The sequence below is a fragment of the Tupaia chinensis genome, unplaced genomic scaffold, assembly GCF_000334495.1.
Source record: "Tupaia chinensis unplaced genomic scaffold, TupChi_1.0 Scaffold000240_1, whole genome shotgun sequence".
NCBI classification, from domain to species: Eukaryota; Metazoa; Chordata; class Mammalia; order Scandentia; family Tupaiidae; genus Tupaia; species Tupaia belangeri.
Window position 1 is genome coordinate 2,021,328 of NW_006159718.1, and position 17,748 is coordinate 2,039,075.

At 48.9% G+C, this 17,748-nt stretch overlaps 1 protein-coding gene across 1 annotated transcript in view; it reads right to left on the reverse strand.

Annotated features, from left to right (window-relative positions):
• The window catches only part of GRID1 (glutamate ionotropic receptor delta type subunit 1), a 318,654-nt gene that overhangs the window by 231,434 nt on the left and 69,472 nt on the right, over window positions 1–17,748 (reverse strand). The window contains exons 7-8 of the mRNA XM_027771955.1: window positions 17,181–17,342; window positions 15,768–15,887 (exon numbers count right to left, since the gene is read on the reverse strand). Coding sequence (XP_027627756.1) covers window positions 15,768–15,887; window positions 17,181–17,342 — 282 coding nt within the window. The remainder of the gene's footprint in view (window positions 1–15,767; window positions 15,888–17,180; window positions 17,343–17,748) is intronic.

The window sequence follows — 17,748 nt, forward strand, 5'->3', positions numbered from 1 at the left end:
CATGATGGGCAAAGTATTTTTACAAGCAAAATGAGAAACAGCGATTGACTGTTTTAAAAAATAATTAGAATAATAATAATAATGATTGGGGAAAACATAGAAAAGATATCGAATGTTGAAGCGGGGAGATTAATGTCTTAGTATTAACTGACATGCATGGCATTCCCTTTTGAAAAAGCAATGTAATACCCTGTAAAGTTATATGTAATCCAATGTAATATAAAGAAGATTATGATGATAATAAAAAATTTTTAAAAAAATGAAAAAAAGAATCCATCATTGTGAGAGTTCTGGTCAAGACAGTGTAGACATTTTTCTCCTGTTCCTTCCTGGTAAGCACAACTATAAACTCTGGAAAGAACGCAAAAAAGTAACCAAAGAAAAACTCTGAAAGATAAAAAGAGGAAGAAAAATGAGTAAAAACCCACACTGCAGGGAAAGATAATGACAGGATATAAGATGGCTCCAACTGACAGAAAGAACTCAGGCCCAGAGTTTTCTAAACCCCAATCTACCTGCGGAGGTCAGGTGGGCTCATTTCTCCCAGCCAGGGCAGGCCCGCAGCACCAGCACAGTGATCAGTCAGGGGCCCACGGTCCACGATGGCCCAGCCCCAGAAGCACTGTCCTTTCTCACCAGCTGAAACTCCCCCCGGGCCACCGAGAGAGACACCAGCAGTTGAGCAGCACTGGCAGGGGACCCTCATGGCCAGGGGCCATTGTGAGCCAACTCCACTCGGCCCCTGAGAGCAGGACAAGGGTAACCAGCCTGAGAGCTCTTCATCCACCTAGACCTGAGACCTTCTCCTCCACTGAGAATGCCCAGAAGCACTGGCCGTGGGTCTCCTGCCACAGTGAGGTCCTAATCAGAAAGTGCTCCCCTTCACCTGCTGGCTGGGTAGGCTGCGCAAGACCCAGCCTGGAAAGTGCTCCTCATCTCCAGAGATCAGAGAGACTCTTCCTCACGAAAGGAAGCAGATGGCCCAGCATGGGAACTCCCTGCGTCCTCCTCAGGAAGCGTAAGGAAGGAGCAGTGACAGCTCCAGCAGCAGGTAAGCCAGCACCGCAGTGCAACGCAGGCCCTTAGGCAAGCGGCCACTGAAAAGGCAGCACACAAACATAGGCCAGACCTGTGTGCTAAAACTCAACAGGATAGATCCCTACTAAAGTAAAAGGCTTAACTAGAACACGCAGTACCCTAAACCATTACCACAATGCTCAGGATAGAACCCAAAATGTCTCATCATCCCAAGAAGCACAAAAAGCATTACTTAAGTGAGAAAATACAATCAACTGATGCTAAGGTCAAGATAAGTCAGGTGTTATCATTTTCTAAGGACGATTTTAAATGTCATCATAAAAAAGCAAAAGAAGAAATCAGTCATATCTAACTGACATACACAAAACAGTCCACCAAGTATCAGCAAAACTCATTTCCTTTCCCAAGTGCCTATCGGACGTTCACCAATGAAGAACATCAAAATAAAAATCTCAACAAAATTAAAAGAATTTGTATTATATAGAGTATGTTCTCTGATTACAATGGAGAGAAACTAAAATTCAATAACAGGAAGACAAGACAAAAATCTCCGAACATGTAGAAATAAACAACACACTTTTAGCTAATTCATGGGTCAAGAGGAAAATATCTAATGATTTCTTTTTCTTTGGAAAATAAGTAGAATTGAACAAAATAAAATAAAACCTATCAAAGTATATAAACTGAAGCTAAAACAGTTATTAGGTCATCAGGAAAGTTATGAAGTATTTTCCTATGTTTTCCTATGCAAAACATGTCATAGATAGAAAATTTAGAGCACTAAAAGTTAACATTAGAAAAGGGTAGGCAGTACAAATAATTTTAAGTCTTATCTCAAGAAATGACAAAAATAGGGACCAGCAGTTGGAGTAATGGCTATGTCGTTGAACTCCCATGTAGTCCACCAAGGTTGGAGTCCCGGACTCAGTGGCTTAAACTCACACTGGGTGTGTGTGCGTGCGTGCCCAAGATCCCAAGAGGAGAATGGAGGGGAAGGGATTGTGGCGTGGCCATCCCCCCCTGAGAGGTGATTTCTCACTTTCTATCTCTGTTTCTGTCTTTCTGGCGAGCACACGCACCCTATAGCAAAAATCTCTCCAAAAAAAAAGAAATGACAAAAATAAGTTCTAAGCAAATAAAAATAAAGAAATAATATGAGCAGAAATTAATGAAGCTGAAAATAAACAAAATAGAGAAAATTAGTAAAACAAAAAGTGAATTATTAAAAAAAAAGTCAATACGACGGGTAAATATCTAGCAAAACTAACAAAAATAATAATAAAGAAGTGGCACATCACCAATCTCAGGATGATAAAAGAAGATATTATAGATACTGTAGCCATTGAGAAGATAGAAAGGAAAAGTACAAACAACTTGATGCTCATAAATTTGACAAATTGGGAGAAATAGACCAATTCCCTCAAATCCACAAACTACTAGAATCAACCATGATGTGATAGATAATCTGAATAGTCCAATAACTATTAAAGAAATTGAATTTGTAATTTAAAAGCTACTGAAAAAGAAATCTCTAGTCCCTAATGGTTTCATAGGAGAATTCCATCAAGCACTTAAAGAATTAAAACCAATTCCACACGATCTGTTCCATATGATAGAAGACGAAGGCATTCTTTGCAATGTATTCTATGAAGCTAGTACGACGCTGATGCCAAATAAGACAAAAAAACAGCACGATAAAGGAAAATTACAGCCCAGTACTCTCATGAACTTACATTGGCAAAGTCTTCAACAGCATTCTAGAAAACACAATGTGAGGGGGCAGCAAGTGGCATGGTGCTGGAATCCCACATGGCTGACCATGTATGAGTCCTGGACATGGTGGCTTGGAAAATCACACCAGGCTCGTGTGTGCACCTGCTCAAAATCTGAGAAAAGAAGGGAAGAGAAGGGATTGTGGTGTGGCCATCCCCTTGTGCAGTGATTTCTCTCTTCTCACCATCTCTGTCTGTGTGTCTCTGGTGTGCACGTGTGCCCTATAGCAAAAACAAAAGCACAAACAAACAGAAAAGAAAGGAAGAGGGAACCAGCAGTTAGCGTAATGGCTATGTCGCTGGACTCCCACATAATCGACCGCGGTTCGCGTCCCAGACCCGGTGGCTTAAAACTCACGCCGGGCGCATGTGCGTGCATGCCCAAGATCCCGAGAGAAGAATGGAGGAGAAGGGACTGCGGCATGACCATCCCCCCTGGGGGGGTGATTTCTCGCTTTCTGTCTCTATGTCTCTCTCTGTCTGGCGAGCGCATGCGCCCTATAGCAAAAACCTCTCCAAAAAGAAAGAAAGAAAGGAAGAAAGAGAGAGAGAGAAAGGGATAAAGAAAGAAAAAGAAAATATGACACAACAATGAACAAAAAGCTAAGGTAGTCAAGACAGAACAGCACTGTCAGAGAGACAGGCATATTGCTCACTGGATGGAACAAGCTAGTGACCCCTCCCTCACTCCCTCACACACACACACACACACACACACAATATGCCCATGTTATTTAAGGGAGAATAACTCTTAAACAAATGATGAAGTCAATTGACATTCATAGGCAAAACCAAATGAACTCCAAGCCAATCTGCACAATGACTAAGATCATTCAAAACAGGTCATGGACTGGAGTGTGAAATGTGAAAATACAACAGTTTTAGGAAAACAGAGGAGAACATCCTTAGACTATGAGGATGGGTGAAGAGATCTCAGATTTGCCACCAAAAGCATGATCAATAAAAGGAAGAATGGATAAGCTGAACTTACTCAAAACTTAAAACTTTAGCTTTGAAGAAGATTTCTAACAAAGAATGGAGGCAACTACACAATGCAATAAAATATTTGCAAACCACATATTCAACAAAGGACTAGATAAAACACTCTCAAAAGTCGACAGTATAAAATAAGCAATCCAATTAGAAAAACAGGCAAAAGACTCGGTCAGACATTTCACTAGGGAGGCTTTCCAGATGGTGCATAAACACATGAAAAATGAGCAATGCTATTGGTCACTAGGGAGTGGGAATAGAACCACAATAAGACATGTCTACGCAATTGTTCAATGAAAACAGGGCTGGCCCAGCCACGGTGGCAGAGCTGGCAGGGAGCTCTGTGTGGTTCTGGAGCCACGGAGGGAGGCTCTGGCTAGGTACCCAGCTTGACCTAAACACCCCAGGTGTGCCTGTTGGTGAAAAGACTGGGGGTGCCAGGAGGGTGGCACGAAGACCCTGTCAATGATCTCTCTCTCTCTCATGAAAAGAAATAAGCAAATGAAGTTTTAAAAATTGGCAGTCACAGCAAATGCTGGTGAGGATATGGAGAAACTACCTCTTGTCCACTGCATGACTGGGGTATACACTGGTGCAGCTACTCTGGAAAACAACCTGGCGAGGGGTTTGTTTGTTTTTTAATAACACTAAACATGCAATCTCCGTATGACACAGCATTTGTACTCTTGAGCATTTATCTCAGAAAACCTGCACACAAATATGTATTCATAAGACCCCCACACACAGCAATCGGGTGTCCTTCCAAGAGAGAATGGTTGAACAGTGGAACACCCATTCCTCCACTCCCTGAAATCTACTCAGTAATAAGAGGGACGAACTATTGGGACACGAAACAACTAGGATGAATCTCTAGGAAATTATGTTATAATGTATATAACTTTTTTGAGTGACAAATTTTGGAAATGGAGACTGGTTGTCAGGAATCAGGACAACCAGTCAGGGGACACAAGGGCCATAGATGTGACTGTAAGACACCAGCAGGAGGGAGATTTTCGGTAAAAGAGTTATTCTGTATCTTGCCCATGCTAATGAGTATATTCACGTACACATGTTAAAACTGAATAAAACTAAGCACCTGTGTGTGCGCACACACACACACACACGTACACATGTGCATACACTCATGCATGCACACAGGAACATACATGTGCATGTGTGTGCATATAGATGGCCGTATGTGCATGTGTGTGCACATACATACACAGCCATACATGTGCACAGAAACATGCATGTATGCACATGGGTGCACACATATCCACACACATAGACAAACACAAATACAAACAAAACTGGGGGATGTAGACCCGAATTCGATCCAGAGGTGCTATCGGCGTCCATACCATTGTTGTGGTACTGTACAACAGTATTGCAGGGTACTACCATTGGGGAGAAGTAAGTGAAGGGTACACTGATTTCTCTGTGTTACTGAATGAACTGCATCTGAATCTATATTAACTTCACAATAGGGATTTAAAATTTAAAAGAATGTTCTGGAAAGGAAGAGAAAGGAGAAGCTACCAGCTTCGGCAAGTACCAGAACTTATTAACAAGACAATGGTCCGAACAGCATGCTATGGTATTGGAGCTGAAAAGAGAAATGAGGGTGTGGACGTGGTGCAGCAGTGACAGCAGGCTCTGTGACGCTGACTCATGGGCAACGTCTCAGGTTCACATCGGAGAGCTCTCTGAGCGTGCTGGGCATGTGTGTGCCCATGGGCCAGGGCTGGCTGCCTCTGGGCTGGATCATGGCACCAGGCTCCTGTTAGCAACACTGTCTCTCCCTCTCCTATCTACTGTCTATTTGTCTCACTCATGGAAATAATAAATAAACTTTTAAAAAGGAGAGAGAAATGAAAAATATCAAAAAGGAAAAAAATCACTTGACATACATATGATAAATATTAATGGGAAAAAGTAAAAATAAAAATTATTTTGATATATGCAAAATAGCTTTGACTAAATGTAGTACCTATTTTTTTTATGCCAGAGGCATGGTACACGAGAGGGACAGAGAAAAGGCACCTCCCAATGCATCCTGGTCTCCCTGCAATCCCTACTCCTCCTGGTCTCCCTGCCATCTGGATCCTGGGCATTCACATGTACGCCCCTGGTGTACTCTTCAAGCCAGTAGGGCTGGGATTTGAATGCTAGTTGACCATGTGGGATCCAGCGTTCTCTGCATGGTTTAACTGCAGAGCTATGAGGCCAACCCTAACACCCAGTCTTTACAAAACTATTAGCAAACTAGGAATTCAAGAGAATTTTCCTAAACATATAAGATAAAATACATTAAAATTATGTAATAAACATAATATTGAAGGGTGAATTATTAAAAGCAATCTCTGATTGGGACCGGCAGTTAGCATAATGGCTATGTCACTGGACTCCCATGTAATCAACTGCGGTTTGAGTCCCGGACCTGGCGGCTTAAACTCACGCCAAGCGAATGTGCGTGTGTGCCCAAGATCCCGAGAAGAGAATGGAGGAGAAAGGATTGCGGCGTGGCCAACCCCCCTGGGGGGTGATTTCTCACTTTCTATCTCTCTGTCTCTCTCTGTCTTTCTGGCGAGCGCACATGCCCTATAGTGAAAACCTCTCAAAAAAAAAAGCTATCTCTGATATCAAGAACAGGATACAAATGTCTGTTATCACTTAATCTATCCTATATGAACTGAAAGTCCTAACTAGTACAATAAAATAAATAAATAAAAAGTATAACAGAAGGAAAAAAATAAGACTCTTCTTATTCATAGATGACATAATTATGTATATGGAAAGTCATAGAGAATCTACAGGTAAACATTAGATTAACTCAGCAAATATACTTTGTTCACTAGAAAGAAAGTCAGTATACAAAACCAATTGTATTTCTACTTACACATAATAAATAAGTAGAAAACTCAATTTAAATAGTTACTATGTATAATATAACCATAATTCAAATCTCTACAGTGAAAGCTGCAACCTATACAATACTTGTGAATTAGACTGAACAGCCAAGCAGAAAGATGAAAAGACCTGTGCCTTTGAGAGATTAAAGAAGTTATAAATAAGCTGAGAGGTATACTATATTCATGAATTAGATTGATCAGTATTGCTAAGACATTAATGATTTCTAAATTAAACTAGTGTCAGTGTTATCTCAGTCAAAAATCTCAGATGTCTGTTTGGAAAAATAAAAATGTAATTTTTCAATTTATAAGAAAATGTCAAGAACCAAGAATACCTGCATCAGTCTTGAAAAATAAGTACAAATCTTTCTCTGTTTCCTCTGTGTCTTACTGACCTGGGGCTTCCCTGGCCCTGTGTGGTGTACACAACTCTTCCTCTAGGGGACCTCAAGGAGCAACTGCCTTTCAAGGACAGCCGTCCTTTGCCGTGTTATTATGATGGTGTAAGGATGGTAACCATGCTACCTAATAATACCATACCCACCCCATAGTGCCATCCATACATGATAGACCACACCCACCTGGTATTACCATCCCTACATGATAGACCACACCTGTCCGACAGTGCCATCCATACACGATAGACCACACCCGCCTGATAGCGCCATCCCTACATGATAATAAATCTTCATTTTAAAACACAAGAACTATAATAGTAATAATGACCCTCAAAAGCACAATGTTGAGCAAAAGGAATCAGTTCCAAGAGAACATAGAGTGCTGTATTTGATATCATCAACTTAAAAACAGGAAAAATTATTCAAGGGATTGGACATCCAAAGTCTTTTCACTGGTCAGTGGAGCGACCAGAGCGGGCACAAGCGAGAGCGAGAACTGGCGATGGTTGTTCCTTGCCAGAAATGGTTAATTGGTGAGTATGTTCACACTGAGAATCCACTGTCATTAATTTAGGGTTTAAGTCTTTTTCTGTGTGAGTGCTACACTTTAGTTTACATTAAAACAAACCAAAAAACCCCACTAGGACTCAGTCATAACTACATTCAGAATGAAATGGAGTGTACTCCCAAAGTCAGAAGAATCCAACTAAATTACTTAACACTTCATATAAGAAATTCTTAGGCAGGGAAAAAGAATACTTAAGTAATTAAAGTAACATAAAATACAACAAATTAGACCTAGTTCTTTGGAAACAATAAACTTCTGTGTAGTCTCACAGAAAAAGAAAAACAACGCAAATATGTAATAGTAGAAATGAAGAGAGAGATTTCAACAGACAGATTTTTTAAAATTATTTCCAAATACCATGTAGAGGATTAAGTAATGGATTTGAGAATTCCAGAGAAATGCAAGATTTTCAGTGAAGTAGATTACTTAAAATGACTCAGAAATGTCGAGACCAGGAAAGAAAGTTTTCAAGATATCAAAGTAATAGCTCCAAAACTAACAACCAGCACAGATCATTTTACAGCCAATTTCTTCCCAACTTTCAAGAGCTCTGTCCGTACAAGTGACAAAAAAAAAAAAAAAAAAAAAAAAAAAAAAAAAGCACTGTAACCAGAAAGGAAAAGGCCCTGATCCAGGAAGAGGGAGCGAGGACTCAGTCCTGGGGCAGGGTGCTCAGGAATAGCAAGAAGGCTCGCCAAGAAGAGTAACCCTTGTCTTCCACTCGTCTTCCACTCGCTCCTGTCTTTCTGAATGTGACCTTTGGACCTCCCATAGCCACCCTGAAACTATGAGGAAAGCAAAGGCTGCCCTGAGAACAGCCAAACAGAAAGACGAAAAAGACCTGAGCCTTTGAGGGGGGCTCAGGACGTCTAACTGACCAGCCCCAAAGCTACCCTGGTTCCAGGGATCTCCTTTATTACTTAATCCACTTGCAGTGAGCATTCTTTTACTTGCAATTAAGCATATTTTAATATTGCACAAAAATAAATTTAGACTGGGAGGAAAGGGAGAAGAAAATGACTAAAAATAAAGGACGATGAGGGGATATGTAAAACTTGGTGTAGCCCATGATAAAATGTGACATCCCAGCCCACCGAGAAAGGACGGCATAAGTGGGACTGGGAACCATTTAGTACAGAACACAAAATCTAGGCCATCATGCGACAATCTCTCCCAGGGAGGGGGCAGAGCTTTGAAAGATAGTCAAACATGAAAATAAATAGGAGAAAGCGTAGATAAATCGCATCTGTCCTTAAACTGCATAGGGCTTTCTAAAAACTATAAACACGGAAAAACACTGTAAATAAATCATTATTTGACACTAAATTGTTCAAATGTTCTTTATGTAAAGATATTACTAATTCAAAAACAAACAATTTGGGTCAACAAGTAGCATGGAAGTTAAGGCAACTGGGGCCTACGTGGCCCACTCTGCGGTTCAAGTCTCAGTCCAGCACCTGATAATCGGTCACTCCGGCTGCACTGCATGCCCAAAATCCTGAGAGGAGAGAGGACAAGGGCCATCCTCCCCAAGGGGCTGGTTGCTCTCTTTCCTTCTTTCTGTCTCTTTCTCTTGTCTTTCTCTGGTGAGCGACATGCCCTATAGCAAAACCTAAAGAAATTATGGGGACAAAATATCGACACAAATTACTACCAAGTCCCTTCTGAAAGAGTTGTATGAGCTGACAAGAAAAATCTTGGCCTCAGTATAAACATGGGAAGGGCCTGGGGTACAATTCACAAAACACAAAGTACAAATGACCTACAATTACACTGTCAAATGTAACCTCATGAGAAATGTAAAAGCAGCAAAATTATTTTTACACTGCTATGAAATCAGAAAAAAAATATGGAACATAACAGCTTTTGGGGCCTATGATGCAACAACAGACTCCCTAAGCTGCCTGTGGGTGCGACAATTATTAACCCTTTCTACAGTCACCTGGAAAATGTGTATCAAGTGCATCAAAAGCCAAAAAAATTTATCCCTGGTTTGATAATCCCATTTCTTAAAACATACAAGGCAAAATAAATGTAATTAAAATTATATTTATTTTGGAATTAGAAGTCCATAATAATATGGTGAAAAGGCCCTGTGACAGTCGTTATGTAAGGAAGATCTAAGAATCGGTGACTCCCGGAGGTGGGGCCATGTGTTTCCCCATGAAGTCATAGATTACAGAATAAAGAAATGAGGAAATATTCCCGACTAGCACTAAGTGGGACAGTCAGGATGTAAACTCCACATTCAATAAACAGCACTGATAAGCAAACAGTCACTACCTCTCTCTATGCAGGGGGCGGGGAACGTGCCCAGAAACCTCACAGGACTTGCTTCCTGGTTCTGAGATCATGGCTGACTTTCACACTCTTCTTTTCATTTATCTGTATTTTCTAAACATTCTGCCCTAAACGAGCACATATTGATAAAATGTTACTTAAAACGAAATTCTTAATTGCATCTTTTCCTTATCCCTTAACTGGGAGGAAGCAGCAGTGTTTGTTTTGGTTCTTGGCTCTGTCAAAAGCAGTTCTGCATGGGTTCAGAGCGGTTGACATTTTGCTTGGGAAATACGCCTTGAGAATGTTAATCCACGGAGGACGGAAGTTTCTTTCTTCTGCCACTCGCTGTGCACAGCCGGGAGTCTCAGAGGGAGCAGCTTAATGGAGACACTGCACCGCTCTCCAGCTGGGCCCCACCCCCGTCCCACCCCACCCACACCCCTCCTCACTACAGCACCCACTGCCAGGCTCCTGGCACAGCTGGGGAGCCCCAGGTAAGGCAGCTACCGCGTCCCTGCCAGAGCCAGCCCGCCTGCTAGCTGATGCCTCCTCGACCTGGCCTGGCCTCTAGCACGTCCAGGCCTGGAGAATGTGGGACAATCTGTAACTCTGGGTAGCAAACCAGGCCTGGAATGTTAAAGACATCTTCCAGGCCCAAGGAGGACCGGGGTCCCATGGCATGAGGATCACGACCCGAAGAGCTGTTATTACTCTGAATTATCAGCAGTCACAGGCACTCCCTGTCTCCCAGGGACGTGCCACCAGGAGGCATTTGGTCTGTCCCAAAGCCAGCTTCTATGAAGAGTCGAGACTGACGGAGTACACAGAAGTAGCATCTTTTTTTTTTTTTTTTGAGAGGTTTTCGCTATACAGCGCGTGTGCTCACCAGACAGACAGACAGAGACATAGAGACAGAAAGCGAGAAATCACCCCCCGGGGGGATGGTCATGCCGCAATCCCTTCTCCTCCATTCTCCTCTTGGGATCTTGGGCACGCACACACACGCGCCCGGCGTGAGTTTAAGCCACCGGGTCCAGGACGCGAACCATGGTCGACTACGTGGGAGTCCAGTGACATAGCCATTACGCTAACTGCTGGTTCCCAGAAGTAGCATCTTAAATCAGTGAAAGGGGCTGGAGCTCCCCGCTCCCTGGGTGATTGCTGGAACGGGGAGGCTGGACCAAGGGCAGTGGTAGGGCTTAGCATCGCAGGCTCCAGGCCCAGCGGAGGGGACTCTGGGCTGGTGGCCTGGAACATGAGCCCAAGGGGAGGAAGGGAGTCACAGAACAGAAGCACCTCAAGTTCAGAAAGGGTGCCTGGGTCCTCTGCATGCCCAGGCCCAGCCCCGGCCCCGAGATCTGGCCTCCAACCCCACACAGCGCATGCCTGTCAACGCTGCTCCCACACCGAGCCTCCAGGTCCCTGAGCCTCGCTTTCCCCAGAGGAGCTGCACAGAAAACCACAGAGATGCGGGAGACAGAGGAGACTGTGGGGAGAGCCTCAGGGCTCCCCTCCCAGCTCTGCGCCTATGCCGACCGCAAGCACCATGTTTAAGCTTCCACAGCTGTCTCCCACCAGGTCCCACTAAGATTCCTCCTGAGCAGGCTTTCGGGGTCTCTGGTCCTAACTCGATGCCCTGCTCTAGCGAGGAGCAGAGAACAGCCATGTGGCCTGGCGCCACTACAAGTCTCCTGCCCAGGGGGCATGGAGAGAGCAAACCGAAGGCTCCCCAGATGCCCCGCCCACGTCCCCACCCTCCTGCCCAAAGAGACCCACTGCCCCCAGCAGGCCAAGTGAATCGAGTGACACCCACGTGGGAGATGAGGTTGAGGGCCTGAGGGTGGCTGGCAGTTTTCTCAGAGCCTTGCTGTGCCGGGGACTCTGCTTCAGTAGAAAGGAGTGACACGGATGTCATCAGGACAGAGGAGGGTGGGCAGCCTGGACGAGCAGGTCATGGAAAACGCCCTTGGGTTCTAGCCAGCGTCACAGTCCAGGCGCCCTGACACTTCTTGTATTGGCCACATGGGCACCAAACTGCACTGACTCCAAGTCTCTCTGCAGGACGGCCCTCAGCCTCCTCCAGCTCTTGGGCTTCACAAGGAGTAGACAGCCCCTGTGCAGCTGGAAGGAGAGGTGGGCCCCAACCTGGCACAGCTGAGCAATCCCAGCAGCACCCTCTCCGCTGCCAGAGGGGGCTCCCTTCTAGACCTGGAGCTTTGGAGCTTTGCCACGTGGTGTGGGGGCCGCAGTCTGAGGCACCGGAGGGCGGGAGCGGTGTTCTAGGCCTGCCTCCGCTCCTGCTCTCATGGCTCTGGGGTAGTCGCACTCAGAGAGGGCGAACAGCCCTGTCCGAAGCTGGTGCCCACGCCTGGTGCGGCAGTGCCGCCGTGTGCCTGTCGCTGCTCCTCAGTACGCAGGGTCACTTTATCTGTGCCTTCCATCCGAGAACACGAAGGCTCAGAGACAGGAGGTGACTGGAGCTCAGACAAGGCAGTGCCGGGAAGCAGAGGCCCACGTTAAAGGGACAGTATGGGTGTCACACACAGTGGCTGCTCACAGTTCTGCTGCACCAGACAGCTTCCCAACTACCCCACCCCACAGCTTTCCTGCAGGGGCCTTTAATAGACCCACCCCAGCTCAGGGCATGAGCTGGGGCACTTACATGGACAACCTCGTGGGACCCGCCTCTGAAGATTTTGTTGAAGACACAGGCCAAGCAGCAATTGTTTAGGTCCCGGGACCATCTGAGACCTTCAAACACACCTCAGACAGAAGAGCCCTGGACCCCAGGACGGACGTCAAGGCCAGTTCCCATGGGAGCTGAAAGTGACTCCAGCAAACCCTGACCCTGGGGACAGACCCATGCCAGACAGCTCCAAGAACAACACAGGGCCTGGAGTCACACGGCAGGCTGGTGACATAAACCTTTGATTCTGCCATCCAGCGTGCCCTCGACGGGAACACAGTCCTGGATGAGATCATTGAATTAGTATTTGTCCAGCGCCCTGCAGTGAAGGGCAGTCACCCACGGCTTCCCTCCTATGAAGGGGCTGAGGAATCCAGTCTTCTGATGGCACTTCATCTAAATGTTGGGGTGACTCACCCTCCCGGAGAAGTCCCCCTAGGGTATTTAGTTTAAGAAAATACCCATTTATTCCCTAATTTCAATGATTCTTCTTGGTTTAAATCTTAAAGAAGTGACTTGGTCTTTGGTTTCGCTTGTGGATCGTTCTCGGTTAAAGTATACGACACGTACAATCTTTGAGGGACCCTCGTCCGGCACACATGACGGCACCCCGCTACCATACCGCAGCCCCACTAGCAGGTCTGCGTCGGCGTGGCCACGGGAGCTGCGCTAAGGCAGCGGTGTCTGCGCGGCCTGAGTGGCTCAGGACCGACCCCAGCCCCACCACCGTCAGTCATCTTCTCCAGGGGCATCTTTCACTCCCAGTTGCCCTCGCCCTCCAGCTGTATCTTCCCCCAAGAGCCAGAGTGCAGCTGCCCTCGGTCCGCCGCACCCTGTCCTAAGCCCGTCTCCTTGCTTCACCCTGGAGCCCCCACCCTGGCTTTGAGGCACCCTGGGCCTGAATGAGAACATTTGCTACGGTAAATCCCATTCCCTGCTTTCCAGATAACTTCTCCTTAAGAGCGATAAGCTGCCAGGCAGATAGATAACAACTGGGATATGCAGTTATTAAGGGCAGATTTTAAAATGACAAAAGGATACATTTTAAAATAAAGCCCACTTGAAAATCAGCTTCCCTTCCAACTCAATTACATTCATGCCTCCTGCTTGGAAGCTCCTTATACTGAGATTCCCACTCCCATTGGCTACAGGGTTTTTGAGGAGCGTTGCCTTGGCAACCAGAAGGCCCAGACACCTGGAACAGGAAGTGGAGGACCCCACTCCTCCTAATCTCGAGGGCAGTTGGAGTGGCCAGCAGGACCCCAGGCGTGGGGCTTAGGGATCAGCTGCTAGGGATCCCCATAGTCACAGTACGACCCTCTCTGTGGACCACGGTGGGGGCCTGAGCTAGAGGAGAGGGGTGGGAGGGGTGAAAGGCCAGCACGCAAGGCCTGTCACTAACATCAGAAGGACGCTGGGATGAGGCCACTTGGGGACAAGGCGAGGGGCAGAAATGCGTGGTTGCCTTGGCAGACTGCCACGCTCAGCAAGCATACCCCCGGCAAGCCGGAGTGACTGAAGAAGCACCCCGCCCCGTCTCCCCTCAGCAGGCGGCAGTCCCCGTCCCGTGCAAGTCAGTCTCTCTGTGGTCAGACCCAGACCAGCGCTGACCAACCGTCCCCTACCTCCGCCAGCCCTTCCAGCGACAGAAGCCCTAGCGGACAGCTTAGGCCAGTCTGACTGCCCTGACAGTGCAGGTCACAGCCCGGCCTGGCAGTGTGTCCCAGGACACATCGACCCCTCTACACCACCACAGACCTCCGAGCTCCGGACTGCCAGTAAGCCATGTGTGGCCGCCGTCGCTCGCCACAACCACGAGCCTCCCGTAATTTATGTGACTGCCCACGGCTGCATCTCCTGCCACGTGCTGGGCTGGAAGCCCCTGCCTCCCGTCACTCAGGGACCACCGCCCTGCAGCTCCCCTGGGAGGCCGGGGGTCTCACTAGGCTGTGTGGCTGAGCTCTGCACCTCACCCTCCTCGCTGCTCAGTTCTCACGCCCTCCACCGCTCCACGCGCACACCCTACCCCTGGGTCCTCCAGGAGCAAAATCAAAGCAGGCCCCCAGATCCTCAGCACCCCAACATCACTGACTACTCGCCTGCCCTCTGGCACTAGCCAGTGCTGGGGGCCAGGCTAGAGGGCCCTTCGCTGAGACCTCACCAGCCCCGCTGACAGCTCGCTATGGAAGGGCTGTCCTTCAGCTGCAGACACTGTCGTCAGTAGGGACGTCTTCCTCCCAAGTACAGAGATACGCGAGGGTGCGGGCCTGTGTCCGACAGTACCCCCTGTTAACGTGTGAGCCCTCTCCTGGGAGGCTGAGCCTCACGGCCCCTCTCACCATGGGCACTCCCACCTCTGGCCCCAACGTGGACCCAGGCACCCTGGACAGGTACTCCTAGAAAACCCCACACCAGCTGGGCCAGTTGGCCCTGTGCGCCCACCGTCGGCTCCTCTGCCTTGCCGTGACCACATCTGAGGTCCCTCCTGACCTGTTGGTCCTGACCCCTACTGGGCTCTTGGCGCCGCAGAACCCCCTTAACTCTGAGGGTCTCTATTCCAGGTAAAAGGCCGCTTCCCCACTACTCTCCGTGCTGAAAAACCGTCGTCCATCTCCAGTAAGAGGAGGAAAAAGAGGCAAAATGCCCCTGGAAGTACCTCCCTGGCTGCCGCCGGCATCAGCAGGACCCCCCCACCCCCCAGCTCCTCACCTGTCTGCCTCTCGCTGTCTCCACTAGGCTCCAGCCTCCCGCTTCCCACGCTCCTCAGGGCTCGTGCCCATTCATGGCCTCGTCTCACTCTAGGCCTGCAGGACACTCTGGCTATCACCTCCCTCTCCTGCCCCAGCCACAATCCACGTGTCCCTGCCACTGGGCCAACTCCACCACTTCTCTGGGAAAGCCGACTGGCCACTGCCCTGGTCCACGCAGCAGGCCCGGGTGTGCCAGACGGCAGCAGCAGCACTTCGGTCCTTGACGCCCCCTGCACCACCTCCCAGCACACACTGGGAGCTCTCCTCCAGAGCAGCTCGGTGGGAAAAGCCAATGGGCGCTCCCGCGGGTGGCCTGTGCAGGGACCCAAGCCCCGCAGCAGCGCTGAGCGGCAGGACCGAGGCTTACCTTGCGCATGTCTTTGCCGAAGGTCTCACTGTAGGTCGTGCCAAGGATTTCAAACTGGACGTAGGGGTTCGAGCTGTCCTCCCGGAACTCCATCACCCCTGTGAGGCCGGTGATGTGGCCCTGCAGGAGAGGTGAGAGCAGATACAGTCAGGGGAGAGGATAACGTCCCAAAGGCTATGAAGAAGGAGGAAGTGGTCACCAGAAGGGGGCAGTCAGGCTTTGAGGAGGCTGTGGGCAGGCCGCCACAGAGGCACAGTCACTGGTAGGCCTGGGCCTCAGAGAAGGACTAGAACCCCAGGCCATGGTTCACAGCGGATCCCCAAGGCCTGCACCTGTCCACGCGGTCACCATGTTTAGAGTCCCATTCCCAACCTCAGTCCACTGACCCACTCCAGGGTTCACGGGAGCATGGCTGAAGAGAGCAGCTGAAGGTCATCAGGGGTCACATCAGGCTGTGGGCAGCAGCCTAGCGCGGAGGCTAACCCCAGCTCAGGTCCTGGCTGTGCCACCTGTGTGCCACCTTGGGCAAGCCAGGTCTGTCTCCCAGCTCCAGCTGAAGTCCATTAGACCCCAGCAGGACTGGAGGGGAACTGTGTGCAAAGCATGGGGCTGGCACAGGCTGGCAGGGTGCATGCCAGCCGGGCTTCCCTCTTGAGCTCGGTGGGTTCCATACGAGGAGCCGGCAGCAGGGGCCTGAGTGAGCCATGATGAGCCACCCTTCCTTCTTGAAGCCTGGGGTGGGCCTCATCTAGATGTATCTCCAGCAGCCTGGCGGGGCCCAGAGACTGAGCTGGCCCAGGGGGCTGCAGTAAGTTGAAGGCAACATCAGAACATAGCCACATGCAACTCACAGCCACTCGAACTCCTCGTGCACATCCTTGTAAATGCTTCTTTGAAGCCTCTAAAGGCCGATTCATTCTGACAAGTCTTCCATGGGTTACTTGATTCACTTCAAAGCTAGCCTTCTCACCTGGAGTCATTCCTCAGCACACGGGACACGCAAGGGCATACAGCATGTCCACACATGTGCAGCTACAAACATGCTGAGGCCCTGCTGATCAGTGCGCGATGCCCACTGAGACTGCCTCTCTCATGGAGGGCAGCTGCACCGAGGCCCATTGGCAGAAAGGGGAGAGGTGGTTGGCTCCACTTTTTACTCACCTGTGACCCTGGCGACTTATCTGACCTCTCTGGAGCCCGCTTTCCCTATATTAGAGTACAGACATAAGAACACCCATCCTGGAGCGCGCCCAGCCAGCCTCCCAACGCTGGGGCAGGTGGTGCCGAGGAGACAGGTCTGGGGGGCCTGCGGGGCAGACACAGAGCCCGCTCCCGACCAGCTGCTGGGGTGCAGGCAGGTGGTGAGGCGGGCCTGCTCTGGGCCTGGCCTGGGTGGCGGCGCCATCCACACACCTTTTTTATCGTGTCCAGCATGGACCTCCCCCCGTTCCAGGGCTTGGTGGACTTCCGGATGCAGTTGAGACTCGCCATGCTGTGCCACTTGCGGTCCTCCAGCTTCCTGTGGAAGGCGTTGGCCAGCATGAGGACACTGTCATACAGGTAGAGGTTGGAGATCTGCAAGACAGAGGCGTGAGACCCTTTCCACTGGTGCATTTCCGGGGGATGGGGGGAACCGGCAGGAAGCTCGGGCGACGGAGGGGGCGTCCAGCAGCGGGAAGCTAGAGTGACGGAAGACATGCTCCCGGGGGCTCTGCCACCGTCTGGCTTCCTGATGTTGGCTCATAAGCCCCGTCAGGTGCTGGGGTCCTGAGTGGGTAAGATCCAGTCCCTCCTCAGCAATGCAAGCAGGAGGTGGATTCGTACTTCAGAAAGGCGAACTGGAGGAACCAGCAATTAGCATAATGGCTATGTCTCTGGATTCCCACATAGTCGACGGCTGTTCGCGTCCCAGACCTGGTGGCTTAAAACTCACGCCAGGCGCATGTGCGTGCGTGCCGAAGATCCCCAGAGGAGAATGGAA